The sequence below is a fragment of the Glossina fuscipes genome, unplaced genomic scaffold (assembly GCF_014805625.2).
Source record: "Glossina fuscipes isolate IAEA_lab_2018 unplaced genomic scaffold, Yale_Gfus_2 61541, whole genome shotgun sequence".
Lineage (NCBI taxonomy): Eukaryota > Metazoa > Arthropoda > Insecta > Diptera > Glossinidae > Glossina > Glossina fuscipes.
The window spans coordinates 461,386-478,232 of record NW_024003752.1 but is presented as its reverse complement, the minus strand read 5'-3'; the positions used below and the strand labels follow the sequence as shown (position 1 = coordinate 478,232).

The following is a 16,847-nucleotide window of genomic DNA, read 5'->3' as shown; positions in this document are numbered from 1 at the left end:
ACCAACAGGAGAGGTGTCGTGTTCCACCAGGACAACGCTAGGCCACACACATCTACAGTGACTCGCCAGAAACTTCGGGAGCTTGGTTGGGAAGTTTTAATGCATCCGCCATACAGTCCGGACTTGGCACCAAGCGATTATCATCTTTTTCTTGCATTGCAAAATTTCTTTAATGATAAAAATTTGGAATCTAGGGAGGATTGTGAAAATCGACTACTAGAGTTTTTTGCAAATAGAGACCAGGACTTCTATGAGAGAGGCATTTTGAAGTTACCTTTAAAATGGCAACAAATCGTACAACAAAACGGTGCATATTTGACCCAAATCGGACAATCCGAAGCATGTTAAATAAAATCCTGAAGTTCATATAAAAATAATGGATTTCTTTTTCCCTAAACTAATATTTGGGATCGAACGGCTAGCAGCGCGACGTTTTTGCATTGAAATTTTCAAAAGTAAAAAGAGCAAACCATTTTGATATTCCTCCGAAAAAGTCTTCACCACAAACACCACGAATTTTTCACCTGTTTGCAGACTTATCGTCCAACTCGACATTATATAAAATTATTATTATTATTATTATTAATTTCGCCAGAGAAATAAACTGTAAGACTAAACTCTTAAAAGCACTAGCAGCTAAGGCTATCGGCTTTTATTCAAAACTCTACCGTACTTGAGATTCGAACCCACGACCATTGACTTGCTAGTCGAGATTCTTCGTCTTCGGGTACTCAGACGGATATATAAAATATAATGACTTTTCTGAGAAGTTTTGGTTGGTTTTCAAAATGTAATGGTTAAATTCGACGAAACTAAAATTATCAGAATAATTTTTCTTTAAGTTTATCCGTGAACTGCCACTATTCTCGATTGATAAGTTACCAAAACGTTCATCGAACTTTCTTCTAAGAACGATAACCCAGAAAATATCTTGAATTACTTTATTAAATACACTCTTTTTGTTGGTAGCACTGGGTTGAGCAATTGCGCAAAGCTTAAGCACTATTTATTCATCATCGCTAATCATACTTTTCAGAGTCTCGTGTTTATTGTAATGAAAAAATTCATTGAATAAATAGTTTGCTTTAAATTTTTGATATGAAGAATTTGGCTGAAAAACTCCCGGTAGTTGTTCAGCGAATCTTCACACAAGCGCTCAAAGAAGCCTAAGCATAGTTAATTCATTTGTTCCGATAAACATTTACCCGAATGAAGTATTAAGGTTGAACGCAATAAGTCAAATCAGACAAATCATTCGATCGACAAAATTAATTTCTTCATTCCTATTAACCGATTTTCGTTTTCAGATGGAAATCCTACCCAGCTCGAAGCAGAAAATTACAAGAGGGAAACTAAAGAAAATGAAGGCATATACCTTAGAAACACTAAACTACCTCTACGTCTACTAATGAATCCACGAGGTCGGATGAGAGATTTTAATTCGTGTACAGTACATGAGGCTTTTAACACTGACGCAGGTCTATTGTCTCCTAATAATTGTGCAGAACTTCTCACCGCCCTACGAGGCTACAAAGATAAAGGTAACATAAATAGGCTTCAAATGCCACATATCACTTGAGTTGCCAAGAAGTGGTGCCCCCATCGCAATTAGAACACTAACATGAAATTCAAGACGGGCATCTTCATCTATCTCAATTTTAACCCTTGGTTTTAGCGGGGCAATATTTAACCAAACAAAGACGTTACGACAATGACGCAAAATGAAAAATTTTTTACATGAGCATGGAAATGTGTAAATTAATGCTGTATCTATTGTGGACATGTATGTATGAATATGTATGGGATAGTTTTCCAATATGTGCGACGCTCGTTTAGATAATGTTTTCTTGGATTCATATATAATTATAATCACATTGGTACTTGTCCTTCTTTCTCTTAATTATACCTCAGTGCTTAAAAGCTTACAAATCAATAGCGCATTCCTGATGAATCCACCTAATATGGTTTGGCATAAATAGGGTGACAACTGGAATAAAAACCCCCTACAACACAGTCCTTTTAGTGTATAAATAACATATACATATATATCTTTTTTTTTTTTTTTGCTTTGTTGGGAAATGGATTGGACCAGTTACGTGAAAATTAGATCCATGATCCAGTAACGTAGTTGACAGCCAATTATGATAATTTTGAGCTTTGGTAGAGACTGATGTAACACAATGTTAACAATGCAAGCTTTGTTCCGCTGTCAACCCATAAATCACCGTACTAGGTACTGTACAGTCAAAATTCCGGCTAGAAATGCCGACAAAAGAAACAAAAAAGTATAGACGATCCGTGTTCGTAAAAGAAATTATGAATGCATTATTAGAAAGAAAAATCAGCTGATTTGATAAAGGCAGTCAGTTGCGTCAAATGTCTAAAGTTTCTAGGACGAAAAAGTCCAGATAAATTATTATTATTATTATTATTTTAATTTTAGACTAATGAATTGAATTCTTAGACTAAAAAAAGTGACATTGAGCACTAGCAACACAGGCTATCGGCTCAAAATTATTATACAAGCTAAATACACTGAAAGACTGTCTAAGGATATCAAACCTCTTGCACTCAAAAAGAAGATACTCGGCAGACTCAGTAATATTAAATTCTTCACAAATATCAATGGAGGAGACATTGATCATTTTAAAATATACCTTGTCATAGGTGTTATTACTCAAAAGTCTGTGAAGAACTATAAATTCCCATGTTGTAAATTTACCTTTAGGCAGAAGCATGGGTGTTAAAAAAGGGTAAATTTTGTAGAAAAGCCGGTCACTTTTTTCTCTAGCTAAAAGATATACTCGTGCTTTTACGACAAGTTTTTTGATTAACAGGAGAGCTTCGCTGGGAGGGTAGTTTATGGACAAAACCGAGCTTCACGTGCATGGAAGTCAGCTTTTTCATTGATCCTAAAACCGCTGTGACCTGGGATCCAGATGATGTGGCATTTTTCAATGCTTGGATCTTTTAAAAGGTTATAAATATCGAAGACGTACATATGGTATGGGTCTTTGCTCTTGATTAAAGTCAGAGCCGATTTGCTGTCAGAGAAAACTACAAATTTTTTCAGTTTATTCTCAATTGCAAAGAGGATTGCCTGTCTGATGGCCAAAAGTTCAATGAAAGTGGATGAAAGTTCTTGGAGAACTTTGAGTTTTCCTAAGAGTAAATTTGAATTTTCTATAATTGAGAAACTGGAAATGTCCAAATAGACAGTTGCGTATATTTTGAAGTTCCTTTTGATAAAGTAATTAAGTTTTTGCAGACATGCAGTTCGAAGACAAAACTTTGACCGATTTTTTTTGAAATTGGTGATCGGATTAAGTATGTTTAAATCCAATACGCACTTATCATGGATAATACTAAGAGGGTATTGAGATAACTTTATTGAAGATGGTACTGAATTTTTTGTAACAGATCGAGTAACTACTAACATTCTGTTTGGAGACAACTTTTTCAAAAAAAGCAGATTTAAAGATTTTTACTTGAGAAGTTCTTTTGCAGTTAAAAGAAACATTCTCTTTGCAACAGGGAGTTCATATGAAATGTTACGTAAGATTGATATTGGTGTCGAGGGGGACAAACCAGTACAGCGTCTTAGAATTGAGTGTTGAAAGGTTTGAATTTTTTTAATTGTATACGCAGGAGCGTTGCACGATGTGGAGTATGAATATTCGAATTGGATCGAAAAATACATTTATAAATATTTAAAGCTTTCTTAGGTGGTCGTCCATTGTGTATATTGGTTAAAAGTTTAATAACATTTGAACTTGTGGAGCAACTTTCGACGCTGTCTCAGTAATGATCATGAATGGTCAAACTTGAGCTGATTATTCTGCCTAAAAATTTGATAGAGGAGGATTGTTTGATTTTTGTGCCGTTAACTGTGATGTAGAAGATTTCTTTAGGACCCTTAGCAAAGCGCATGACTTTTGATTTTTCCGGGTTGAAAAGTAAATTTCAATCCGCACAATATCGGTGAAAAAGATTGGATTTAATGTTAAGGTTATAGACTGCTTTTGTCAGCGATTTTCCGGCAAAAATAACTAGGAAATCGTCAGCTTATTGAAATAAATGGGTTGTGTTGTCCTGTAATCGATGTAAACCGGCTGTATACAAATTGAAAAGTAATGGACTCAGGCAGCTGCCTTGAGGTAGACCTCCACCGACTTCAACTGAATTTAATCCCAACACGAGAGTTCGCGAGGAAAGGAAGTTAAGAATCCACTGTCTACATTGTGAAGGGATTTTAAACTTAGTTAGAATTTGATCTAGGTTCCCTAGATCGACACATTCATAAGCTTTATTGATGTTTAAACAAAGCATGACTACCTGGTTTCCATTTCCTTTCTCACTTGCAATAGTGAAAAGAACTTCGTTAAGACACATACCGGTGGAAATGTGTTTCTGATAGGCAAAGGACCTAGAGGGAAGCAGGTGTAAATTGTGCAGAAAATTAGTGAGTCTTTCTTTGATCATTTGGTTTATAATTTTTAAAATAACGGGCAGGAGGGATATAGGTCTGAAATTTATGAAGCTTTCAAGATCCAGTTTTTCGAATAGGTGCAATTTTATTTGTGCGCCAAACTGTAGGAAAAGAGATGGTCATCCAGCGAGCATTTATTGCAGATAGCAGAACTAGAAGGCTTGAAACGGGAAGGACCTTTACCATTTCGCATATAATGCCGTCATGACCCGCTGCTGATGATTTCTTTTTCAATTTAAGGACGTGCTAAGTTCATCCAGTGAAAATGAAGAGATATTATCTACCTGAGAGTCAAATGAGAGAACTAGGAGAGCATTTGTTGTGGGAACCAGGGCTTTCAACCATTCTAGGTATGGCTTCTCATTATGATCATCCCTAATGGGGTGTTTGTATTTTCTTTCGGTAGTGCGATGTCCATTCAGAAATTTCTAGAAACGTTTTGTGTTGCCATTTGTGCAAAGCTCTTCGACTACTTGGGCACGGTGACTTCTCTTGGCTTTTCTGACTATTTTTTTTCATTCTTTTTGTAATAACTTGAAATCATCAAAGTTAGAGATGTTAGGGTATTTAGAAAAATTTGGGTTTGCTGCTTGTAGTTTGCGGAAGAGCGTAGTGAGCGAATCATTCCATCAAGGTTTGGAGAGTAAGAATCGGAGATTTGATGTTTGATTTGACGTTATTAATTTCGCGTTGAAATGAGCTCTGGATGGGCTCAACATAAGGCTCAAGACTTGTGTGCATAAGATTCTTTAAGAGTTTTTTCCGCGAGTCAAAACCATTTATCTTAATTGAAGAAACAGAAATGCGCTAAAGAAAATAGGATAGGTGACTGTTTCCAAGATAAATTTCTTTCTTGACTTCCCGTTTAAACGTAAAATTAGTTGAGTTAGTGAAGATAAGATCTAAAACACTGCCACAACCATTGGGTGTCGTAGAGTGCACGTAGGTTGGGGTATTATCGTTAAGACAGTAGAAATTAAGGGTGTCTTGCGTTAAAATCTCCTGCAATAATTAGCTATCAAGCGTATCACGGAGGCGATGGATATCATCCCGGAAAGATTGGATGGGAGTATTACGTTTGAAATCGCAAGCGGCAATGACTATGTTCGGTTTTAGGGAAGAAGTTTTGACAATTACAATTTCAGCAGCTGATTTGAAGCGAATTTGTTTGAAGGAGATGCCTTTCCTAACAAAGATAGCTACACCCCCATAACCATCACTTCTGTATTTGTAAGCGGAGTTGTAATTTGGGATTTTAAGATCGGAAATGGTTTCGTCGGATAGGAAGATTTCACTCAAAATGACGAAATCAGTTCGACTGGAATTGATGAAGTAATCCAGCGAAAAGTCATTGCGCCTGAAACATTGTATGTTATATTGTAAGAAAGTGGTCATGAGAAATGCTAGACCATGATAGGGCCGCCTCAAATGTACCTTGTTTTAAAAGGTCAAATTTTGATTTAAGGGAAACTATTTTTGCTTGGATGGTTTTAAGCATTTCTTCCTTAGAAGAGATGGAGAGAATTTTGAAAACTTTTTCCAGTATTATCTCCATTCCAGTGAATTTATGGTAATTGATGTGAATATGCTTTTCAGGAGGTAGGGGAGGTTTTTTCGGCTCCTGTGACTTTCTTCTGTAAGTCGAGGGCGTCTTGAGAGACATTCTTTGCTAGTGTTTGGCAATACCTCTTTTATTTTTTACAACCGTATTGAAATTTTTTTTAACTAAAATATTATTTGTTTCAGTAGTAGGGTCTCTGATGCTGTTGGATGCAGTGCTATCCATCATTACTGGGAAGTTTACATCGTAGTTAGCAAGTAAATTGTAAGGGTTGTCAGAGAATTTTTCTTTGTATTCTCTAAAAGATATGTTTTGAGCAATTTTTTTAAATTTTCCTCTTTTTTTTCTTTTTGGAAACTCTCGAAAGGTTACATTATGGTCCAAAGACCCACAACATAAACATTTGAGTGAAAAGCATGAATTCGTAGGACAGGCCGGTGTCTTGCCACAATTCAGGCATCTGCTTTCCATGCTTTTACACAATTTGGCGATGTGGCCAAATCGACCGCAATTATAACATAGTTTAACGGAAGGAATGAAGTAACTACTGGAATATTGCAAAGTTGAAATTTATACTTTTGGGAATTAGTTTTCCCTTAAAACTAATCTTTAGGCTGTTTGCTGGGATGAAAATTTCTTTGTTTGCAGAGTCCCTTTTGTGGATTCTTGTTATGGAAATCATTTCAATATCAGAGGTAGCTGAGTTAAGAGTGTCTTCTTCCTTAATTGAGGGTCGAATGTTTATTACCATCGCGAATTTTTCTGTGAAAATAGGGATGTAGATCTTGCGGGACTTTGGACCCAAATCATTATCTATTATAAAGTTGTTGGCATCAACCGCAGTGGCAAAACCAAGTTTGGCTTTGCCATTGCTGATGGTTTTGATATTAATCAAACCATCCAATTTAAGATATTCGATATGTTCGAAAAAAAACAAGTCTGATTTAAGGTGAAAAGGCTTTGGTGTTATTGTTACATGCTTCAATGAAGACGTAGCACTCAACGGTCACGTCATCACTATAAATTTCAACTTGTTACTTTTCTTCTATGGGACTGCGATTATTATTGCTATTCTCAAAACTGTCTTTATTGGGAGTCATAATAGGCTTGTATTTAGAGGGAGCGATCGGAGACTTTAGGGAGGTGGTACTGAAATCATCAGTTAAGTCTTTTACGGATGAATTCTCATTAGTGATGATCTTTTCATTCTACTTTGCGATTTTTCTTTTAAATGAACCCTTGCTGTGTATGGTTCGAACAAAATTTTCGAAGTCATTATCGTTTGATAACATGCTTGAGAGCCTCAACCCCTTGAGGGGCGGATTAGATTTAAGTTTCGTGCTATATTATAGGCAAAAGAAAAGGTTCAACTGACTTACTGGGAAACAGAAGGGATATGAAAATCAGCAGGTGGTGAAACCGACAGGAACAACCACGACAAAAGGCCTTCTAAGTTAAACAGGTTTAAGAATTTCACATCAATCGCCGCCACTTGATGTCCTATGTACTGGTGAGATGACGAAGTAAGTCTTGTCGGCAGGTGGTGCTGCGCACCCTGTGGACAAGCACAAAGATGTCGAAATTTTTGTTGATTTTGTTTAAATGCCGCAACTTCATGTTTTCCACTAGTTCAATAGTTTTCAGAAGAGAAAGTTTATGAAAGAAAAAAAAAATTTTTCCTTCCCTTATTTATTTGTTTAAATGTTTCAAAAATTCTCTGCACGGAAAAAAGAAACGTGCAGAGTTGCCTATATCCATAAATAAATAATATATGAAAAATTTTCGTTATTAATTTTTTATTTGTTTTTCTATCCCATTTTTCCATAAATTGCAAAAACATCTTTTCGATTAGGCGCGGAGCTTTTTGCTAAGCGTCGTAAAGTTGCTGAAAAATGGGTAGTTGATGAGACGAATGTAGGCGCTCAAAGACCTTCCGATCTTTTAGATTACTACGAACAGCAACAGCAATCCCAACATGCAAGCTCACCTAACATGTTGCCAGCGTACAAAGCTAAAGATCGAAAGCAATCAAATGTACAGCAGAACCAGTTGTTGGAACAGAGCGGTTTGAATGCTGCGGAAAAATTGGATGAAACTGCTTTAACGTCCGATTCGATTATTTTGAAAAAACAAACTAATAAAATGGAATTTTCGAATTCAAGGTCCATTTCGAATTTGCCCCCTCCAATTCATCGAGAATTCTGTCTAACAGAAAAAGAAGATTTTATAACACTGTCTAAAATTTACCCACAGGTATGTCCTCTTCTTTCGAAATAAAGCATGAAAAACCGATTATATTAGTTTTAAAGCATATCTATGCGTTTACATGCCAACAGCAAATAGTAATTTAGGAAGCAAGTGACTTAAGGCGTTTACAGGGGGGTAACAAATAAGATCGTATATAGTGTTTAGTATTCGATCAGAATATACTTAAATTGTTAATTTTTTCAATTTGCATGCATAAAGAAAGCAAAACAAAAATTTTATAATCTTTGAAGCTCGGCTGTTTAAAACCTTGAATATGAAATCCTTCCAGTTTCTATTTTATAGTACCGGTGAACTTTTCTCCTGGACCTGTATCATTTATACGGAAATGGTTTTCAAATATTAAAATTTTCGAAGTGCTATTTTTAGCCCTACCACGTGTTTTATCCCGCCAAAAGAGGAGGAGAAGTTGCTGTCCGTTTTGTGTCTAACCATAGAAACTTCTGAAAGCTCACCAATGTTATTGTTCAGAGCAGCGACAAAGCCAGTGATTTTGCATGTTGTTTAGGCGCACGTCAAGTTGTTGTACCTCGGATTGCGACGCGTCTGTGAGAAAGCAGGACCTTTTGACTGCTAGAATTGTGATCCCATTGTTAAGAATTGCAGAATGTACGAAATAATCTGTAGAGCCTATGGAAATATGTTTCACAGACAATATTTTTGCACGAAGGCCACACGCATTATAAGCAGCAAGGTCTACCTGCTGGGCGTACGATGATATCAAAACCGTATTCATTCAGTACAATAGAAACCGTAATTATTAAAGGACATCTGAAAAACGAATATATGAACTTAGCAAGGGCTTTGTATTGCTTTGGAAGCTACTACTTCTGCGGACAAGGTCAAAGGAAATTTTCGGACTCTTTTCTACCGGCAGCCATTCGGCTGTCACTATAAAACACTTGTTTGTCGCCGCTACACTTGCCAGCATGTGGGGCCGTACAGGGGCTGTTTCTAGCTAAATTTAGTAAGAAGCTGAAAACAATGCCTGATGACCCACACACTCCAATATGTGATTTTCCCCTTTGGAGGTGTCATATTGTAAATTTCACGGGAATCAGAGTTTATTAATTATAAAAAACAAACAGTTGACCGTAGCCGCAAGGGGCAGTTTTAGAACGACAATCCAATTGCGAAAGTATTACCCAATTCAGAGTTGCCTACTTTAATACAAAAACATACTTCTCAGAGATAAGAAATCTGATTAAATAGCCTTTGTCTCTTGAAACCGGGATAACCAAAATGAAAGGTTCTTGAAGATCAGCGATGATCTTATAATTGAAAACCGATTGGAGGCTGGAAATATTAATGAATTATTGCTTCCTTTCTAACATATAGATCCTGGGAGAACGTGAGGTTGGGTCGCGACCTCTGAACAATTAGCGAGATGCCCACGTATAGACTATGAAATGCCAAAAGAAATGTGGAAGGTTACTCCTATTTGTTTATATACCACGCAATGTCTTTGGAAAAATTACTTTACCTTCTAATAGAAGATAGGCACAGCAATAGCGAAGTGCCTGAAAAGGTTAGGAGCGACCGTGAATTTTATCGCCACCACCAGCGCTTGAAAAAGAAACATAAAAAGTGATTCAGCAGTGCATCAATTTGAATTTGCGCGGAAGTCAATTCGAGCTCCGTACAGAACTTTCGGTTGGATTATCTCAATAGAAATCGAGAGGGAGACAGAGAAGTGCTTGTTCGGCCTAGGCAAGGAAATTGCGCGGGGTTGTCCAAAGGGGAGATTACTTCCACATTCCATGCCAACCCGCTATCGATTTTAAAATTCACTTAGTCGTGGCCGAACATTTTAAGTGCACGGATCCGCTTTCCCACTCTCAAAACGGAAAAAGTAGTGATCAATCTTCATAATGACTATGTTAGCTCCATGCAACCAATGTAAACTGATTGTACCTACAACATCTTTGCCTCCACGTTTTTATATCACAACTAAATCTCATCTTTCAGGCTGTATGTGACATAATCTGATTTGATCAGGATATTTTCTTTCATTTATTTCTAGTTACACGGTTGGAAGGTGGTAGACGAAAGACACCAAAGTAATTTTCTGCTTAAGATTGAGAGGAGGGTGTTGCATTGCAACTTATAGCAAGGAAAAAGAAACGGCTAGTACCGCATAACATGAAATTATATTTTTGTTGTAAAGATTAGTATAGGTTTAGTTATGACATAATTATATCGCGGTTAAATTATTATCGATAGAGGAAATAATAGATGTTTCACTACAAGGACTTTAAGCAACAACACATAATCACTTTTTCGGTGATTTTATAGAAATATTTTCATGTATATGTATGTATATCTTTTGACAGTATAGTAAAAATAAGGATACAGAGCAAATCCAATAGATGTAAGGTATAAAGATACCCTGTTACGTTTTTATATAGGTTTATGCTGATGCAAAAACGTTACAGTCCGCAGCTGGTCACGGGTTGCTAATAGACAAAATATAAGGACTTTACGTATTTGTAGTCGGTTGGTAAAGAAACACTCAACACTAAAAGTTGATACTCTATTTCTCACATTATTTACCATTGTTAACCACTTTTTCGTTAAAATATTTTTTTTTGTACAAAAATATAGATTTTACACGGGGTGACATCCAATTCATCAACAAGTGACATTCAAAGAGATTTAGCTTACAAACCGTGCATACCACAAGGTTGGAAAACGCCCAGCATAAACTTGCCACAAAGTAAGTACAACAATGAAATGTGTTTGCCCAATTAGGCTTTTCTTAATATAACACGTTTACTAAAATTGCGTTTTGTTTTTATTACATGTTATCATTTCATATATGTTGCTTTACGCGTTTGTTTCGTATATGCTTTGCTTCATAAATTATTGCGATAATAAAACAGTAAGGTCTGATCAGCGTTGCACAAATAACCATAAGTTGGCAGCAAATGTAATTCAAATTTGTGACGATTTAAATAGCATGGATGAAAAGGAAATAACCGATTTAATAAGTGGTGTGAAAATGAATACAAACGACAGGGGCAGCAGCATCTGCAATATGAATAATTATGAAAATTTGCGTCGGCTCCATCATTCTCATGAGTTTAATAAATCAGAAATTCCAGGTACTCTGGTGTGCAAAAGAAGTCTCTTTATAGGTGACACAATTGATAAGGAAATGAAAGATCAAAGTGATTCAAAACCGAAACAAGCGGAAGAAACAACCGTTCAAAAGCAATTGCAACTCGAAGGAATTCAAACGCAAATGGCTGAACCACATTTACATCATAAAAATTTTCGAAAAAAATGTGAGCAAAAGGATTTGTTAGATCGAATGCAAAAAGAATTTAGTTTTTCGGATATTGCCATGAGTGACAATAGACGAGATCAGGAGTCAAAACAAATAGAAAGAACATTCGAAGAAGCTGAAGAGCAAATAAATTATGTGAAACTTCTGGTACGTGATTTGATTAGCAACTTCGAAAAAAACTGTTTAGCAGGAACTAAGCCATTAAACAAGGACGAGCAAAGATCTTCAAACCCAGCAAATAGTCCTACAAACCAACCAGCAAAGAATCCAATTCCTATTCAACAATTTTCGCAATCACAAAGAGAAAATTATCAAGGCAAGATTTAACCGTAAATTGGAACTTATTTTTTATGAAATGATGCTCTTTTGAGCTATATACGAGCCACTATATATTATATGAAAATATAGTTTTACACATTCTGTATATATCTGCAAATGAAGATTTGCCGGAGCACTATTTCCTTAACTAAAACAGTTTTCCCTGCAAAATGTTATCGTGAACATATTAATTTTGAAAGTGGTATCAAGTGAGCCATACCTCTTCAAAAGGTGTTTTTAATATTACATTCTTTTAAGAACATAGGCGAAGTATTCGTGTGGTCAGTATTTGACAAACTCAACTATTCTTGTACTTTGCAATTTTATTTTGTGTATCTTTCACCTTGAAGAATCAATTCTAAATATGTAGAATCCAAATAGAATGTTAACATAATTTGTTATTAATGAATTAACGAAACTTGGAGATGAAATGTGCCCTCTCATTTCGTCCCGTTTTATTAATTTTTCCACGTTTAACAGGCTTATTACATTAATTATTAAGCATATCTTTAATATCTCAATATTGGAAAATAGACATGTACCACATTAAACTATAGTAAGTGATACGCGAAATTGTCTTAAAGTTAGCAACAAAATTTCACATTTTTGATATATGTAATCTACGTTTGGGACATTTACGCAATTTTCAAATTAAATACGCACTTTTGCGTTCATATATGATCAACAGTTTGATAAAGTATGGAGAAAACACACCTTCCTTGAGTACTCAATAAGCTTTAAGTATATGAATTTCTCTGTGCTTAATTCCAGATTTGTACGTGCCAAAGAAGATACCATTACAAAGCTATGCCGCGCCGCCCAGTTTTTCGTCTTGTACTAGTCGAGTTCAAATGATCTTTCCAAACAAAAAATACCAATCTTACGATTTGGACAATGGACGCCCAAAACAAATTCAACGACAGACGTCAGCTATAGTTTCCACTTCTACCTTAAAAAACTCACAACCCGATCTCCTCGGGTCGAAAAATTCTCGTCACATTAGTTCCATCAGAGTGAACGAGGTTAGCCAACTGTCGAACCGTTCTACGATTCCAACGCAAGAAACTGGCCAAAATACTACACAGGTCAATTTTAATCCATCACAATTACCTCAGGCTAAATTAGCTAAATTCGGACATGCTTCATCCGAACCTCGTGACGTGTATTCTGACAAGCGCTTTTTGCAAATAGAACCCAACATATCGAAAATATCACCTGCTAATGCCATCAATTTGCCCAAACCTCTACTGGGTGCATGTGACATCCTACATCAGCGCAATTTTCGTTACCCAAAATCAACTCTGGGACAACATAACTTAACAAATAGTCGTCGCAACGACAGCCATATATTATACGCACCTACTTACAACAATTCAGCTTGCGGTTGGAGTAAATATAACGTTTCAAAAAGTGTCTTAACTAATCAATATCGGACTTCCGTTGAGAGTGCTGAAGCACAACTTTCTTTACCCTGTATGCCCTATACTGATTTTTAAATAATTTGTGGGTCATCCACAGGATATGTAATGACCATCAAAAATAGTTGACGTATGCTTATGTAAATTCGTTTTCACTTCAGTTTATATGTTTGCTTAACCGAAGAATTGCGATGTTGCACTGAAAAAGATTTCGAAGAAAGGACATATGTATATATATATATATATATATATATATATATATATAATGTACCGCTTATTAAAAAAAAAAAATACACACTCTAAAAATACTTGCACTCAATATAATATCCTAATCAAAGAGTGAGATTTTTCAGTTTCCATATCTCGATATTAAAATTCTCTTTGAATATTTTTGTAAAATCTGTGTGATTCTTCCCGCTGTTGGCAATCTCTAAAAATCAATAATACGAATGAAAGTCAGAGGCAAAAGGGAAACGCATTAATTTAAAAAAATTTGTTCTTTATCCAGTTTTATCATTATACATATATCTATCCTAGTTGTGTATATTATTTGTAACAGATACAGAGGGATAGAAAGCGACAAAAAGATAGAAAGAGGTAGAGTTTGTAAATTATCGTAATGCAATAACTCTTAACTGGTCTTAAATGGATACTCTCAGGAGTGAGAAAGAGAAAGAGGGAATATTGTTAAAAGCACTTATCTTTGCACCTTGGCACGCGTCGTAATTTAAAAGCAAATTTAGGAAAAAGGTAACGGATGATTCAAAAATGTAATTTTCACTTGTAAGTGAAATATCTTAGATATCAAGTAAATCCTTCCTTTGAGTTGAAAACTCCATTCTACGTTACTCAAAGAACCTGGTTGCTGCACCAAAATCTTTTATTATCCATCTGTTTTTTGATGTGTTTGTTTCTGTATACACAATCGTGCATATACCTATACATACAGAGGATTTTATTTTCTATTCAGTTTTAAACTAATTCCAGAATCTTAAGCGGTAGTCCAAGAAGAAAATAAAGCTTCTATTGTAAATGTTTCCTTTACGATGGGTCATTTAATTCTCTAGAGTTAGGTTTGCTCTGCATATCTCTCTTCCTTTTGTCTTCTGTCGTTGTGCATCTATTCTAGTGGAAGAAGGCGTGTTTGGTGTAATTTATTATCTACAAATCTATATATAAAAAATAACAACTGTGCCTTTGATGTATTACGTACCATAAATATTTAAATAAATGCATAGTAAACAATCATGAATCTCATTATCTGAAGTTTTATTGGTTATTGGGTATGGAATTTTCTGCATATATTAACAAGAAAAAGTTCAGATATGTTTGGTTTACAAATGTAATAAGCAACATATGCGCATTTTTAATGAAACGCGTTGGGATTTTTATAACGCGTTGAAGCATTGTTTAATAAGCACTAGCAGTACTATCGTTGGCCATCAATTGTCATTCATCGCTTTCAAAGACTTAAATTTCAGTAATATTACAAATAGTACTAAAAAAAAAAATCGATGTATTTTGCTGCTGAATATAGCAGGTAATTTAAGAAAAACCATGTGGGAAGAGATATAAAATGTAGGGAGAAAATTTTATCCCAATGGCATTATACGGAATCTTTGTGTTTTTGTTGTCAATAACAGTAGTAACGCTGTTAATAAGCAGCTATTTGACTACTTTCGCTTTCATTCTCATTACACATGCGGGCAAAAGCTCTGGTAATAGTGGTGAGATGACATCACATTCTCTTAAACGTTTGCAAAGCAGATGCGTATGCGTGAACCATCATTACACTATATCAATTATAATCTACTTAGTGTGTAAAATCACTCAATATTTCAAAGCTTTTATTATCGAAAGCGTACATATCAGCACGATATAATCGAAATACAAACTGATTGCAAATCAATAACGCAACATATTTAGGAAAACAAACCACACATATTTTAACACTGGTACTTATAACATATCTTGGTCGCAAAATTGAAAGTATTTCAAGAAATATATCAAAAAAGTGATCTGCAAACAAACGAGTTATGTTCCAACCACATCACTGAACAAAAAGGTGTTATTACAAATCGACGTAATACCTATGCCTTGCCAATATTGAAGACCAGACTCGATGACTACATTAAATTTACTATATTTGTGGCATAGACGAAATCATTTTCTGAACCTGTTAATTGCGCACTTTAGTTTGAAAAACTACTCAAACAAACACAAGCATAACGAAAATCGTAACTTAAAGTAATGGCTACTGAAGTGGAGAATGCTTACCAGAAATACTACAAAAGTTCGCAAAGAGACAGATGGTTAGAGGAACAGACAGATATGTTTAGGTGTGTACAAAATTCGAAACTAGCCAAGAATTTGTATATATTAAGGGGTTTTTTGAAGCTCGTTTTTCGCCTCATAAAGATATTTAAAAAATAGTAAAATTGTAACACACTGTAATATTGGGTAGGCGTGGTCAATTTTTTTCACTTTTGTGCAAAAATGTTACAAAATCGACCATAGAGGCATACTCAAATTTTTGTACGTTTGTTTGCTATGGTTTATGAGTAATAAGCAAAAAACCGTTTTGTCATTCTTTTTGGAAAACAAAGGTGTTGTCAGTTTAAGTGATGCTGTAAGCGTGTGCTTCTACTGATTTGCCGCATTTCCAATACCAACCTGCGTGCAAGAACTTCTAGTGTTTTTGTTAAATTCGAAGTCAATGTCTTTATTTTTTCGGCCAGGAAAATGTTTACAACAGGATTACACAGACAGACATGCTTAAATAGATTTAGAAAATGATACTAATAAAGAATATATATACTTCGCAAACTTTTTGACAAAATGAATGTACGCCTGTCCTTCGGTGATGTGTATAAAACGATATTATAAAATCAACAAGTCAAACAGACGGTTCCGATTCCTGAAATACCGAGTAAAACAACCGCTACCATGGGAGTTTCTATCTGCATATTGGCGAGTAAGAGACGAGCTTTCTTGAAAAATGCTCGACCGAAGATCTATTGAAAATCAAATTGCTAAAATAAATGTAAAAGAAAACATGCGTACAAATTTACACTAATAATAATAATAATATATGTATTGTATAGAGAAAATAAAATCTTAAACTAGTACATTGACAACGAAATAATAATAATGTAAATTTGTAACATATATTTATAAATACCATTCAATATTTTTTTAATATATACATAGTGTAGACAAAATTATAAACTGCATAGACGGATTAATAACTAATCCACAAAAGTTAGAAAAGTATAAAAGAGAATAAGCTATAGAGAATAAGCTTCAAGTACTAGAGGAACATAGAAAAATACTAAGCCAAATAGAAGCCACTGCTTGTACAAAATACGGAATTACAGAGTATATAGAATTATTTAAAGCCATATGTTCTGCAAGCAACGAGTTGTTGAGTAAAAACGCAATGAAGATAGAAACCAATACAGAAGAATTGCAGTAGACATTAAAAAAATGACAATACAATCAAACGAA

General features: G+C 35.1%; 1 protein-coding gene across 5 annotated transcripts in view; it reads left to right on the top strand.

The window, feature by feature from the left end:
* The window catches only part of LOC119643715, a 52,689-nt gene extending 38,500 nt beyond the window's left edge, over window positions 1-14,189 (top strand). For 3 of the 5 annotated variants that reach the window (XM_038043143.1, XM_038043142.1, XM_038043144.1), the window contains 5 exons: window positions 1,308-1,541; window positions 7,903-8,303; window positions 10,920-11,031; window positions 11,198-11,920; window positions 12,694-14,189. In XM_038043143.1, coding sequence (XP_037899071.1) covers window positions 1,308-1,541; window positions 7,903-8,303; window positions 10,920-11,031; window positions 11,198-11,920; window positions 12,694-13,418 — 2,195 coding nt within the window. In that variant the 3' untranslated portion in view covers window positions 13,419-14,189. The remainder of the gene's footprint in view (window positions 1-1,307; window positions 1,542-7,902; window positions 8,304-10,919; window positions 11,032-11,197; window positions 11,921-12,693) is intronic. The other 2 variants (XM_038043147.1, XM_038043146.1) reach the window with 2 other exon arrangements.
* Window positions 14,190-16,847: the final 2,658 nt, after the last annotated feature.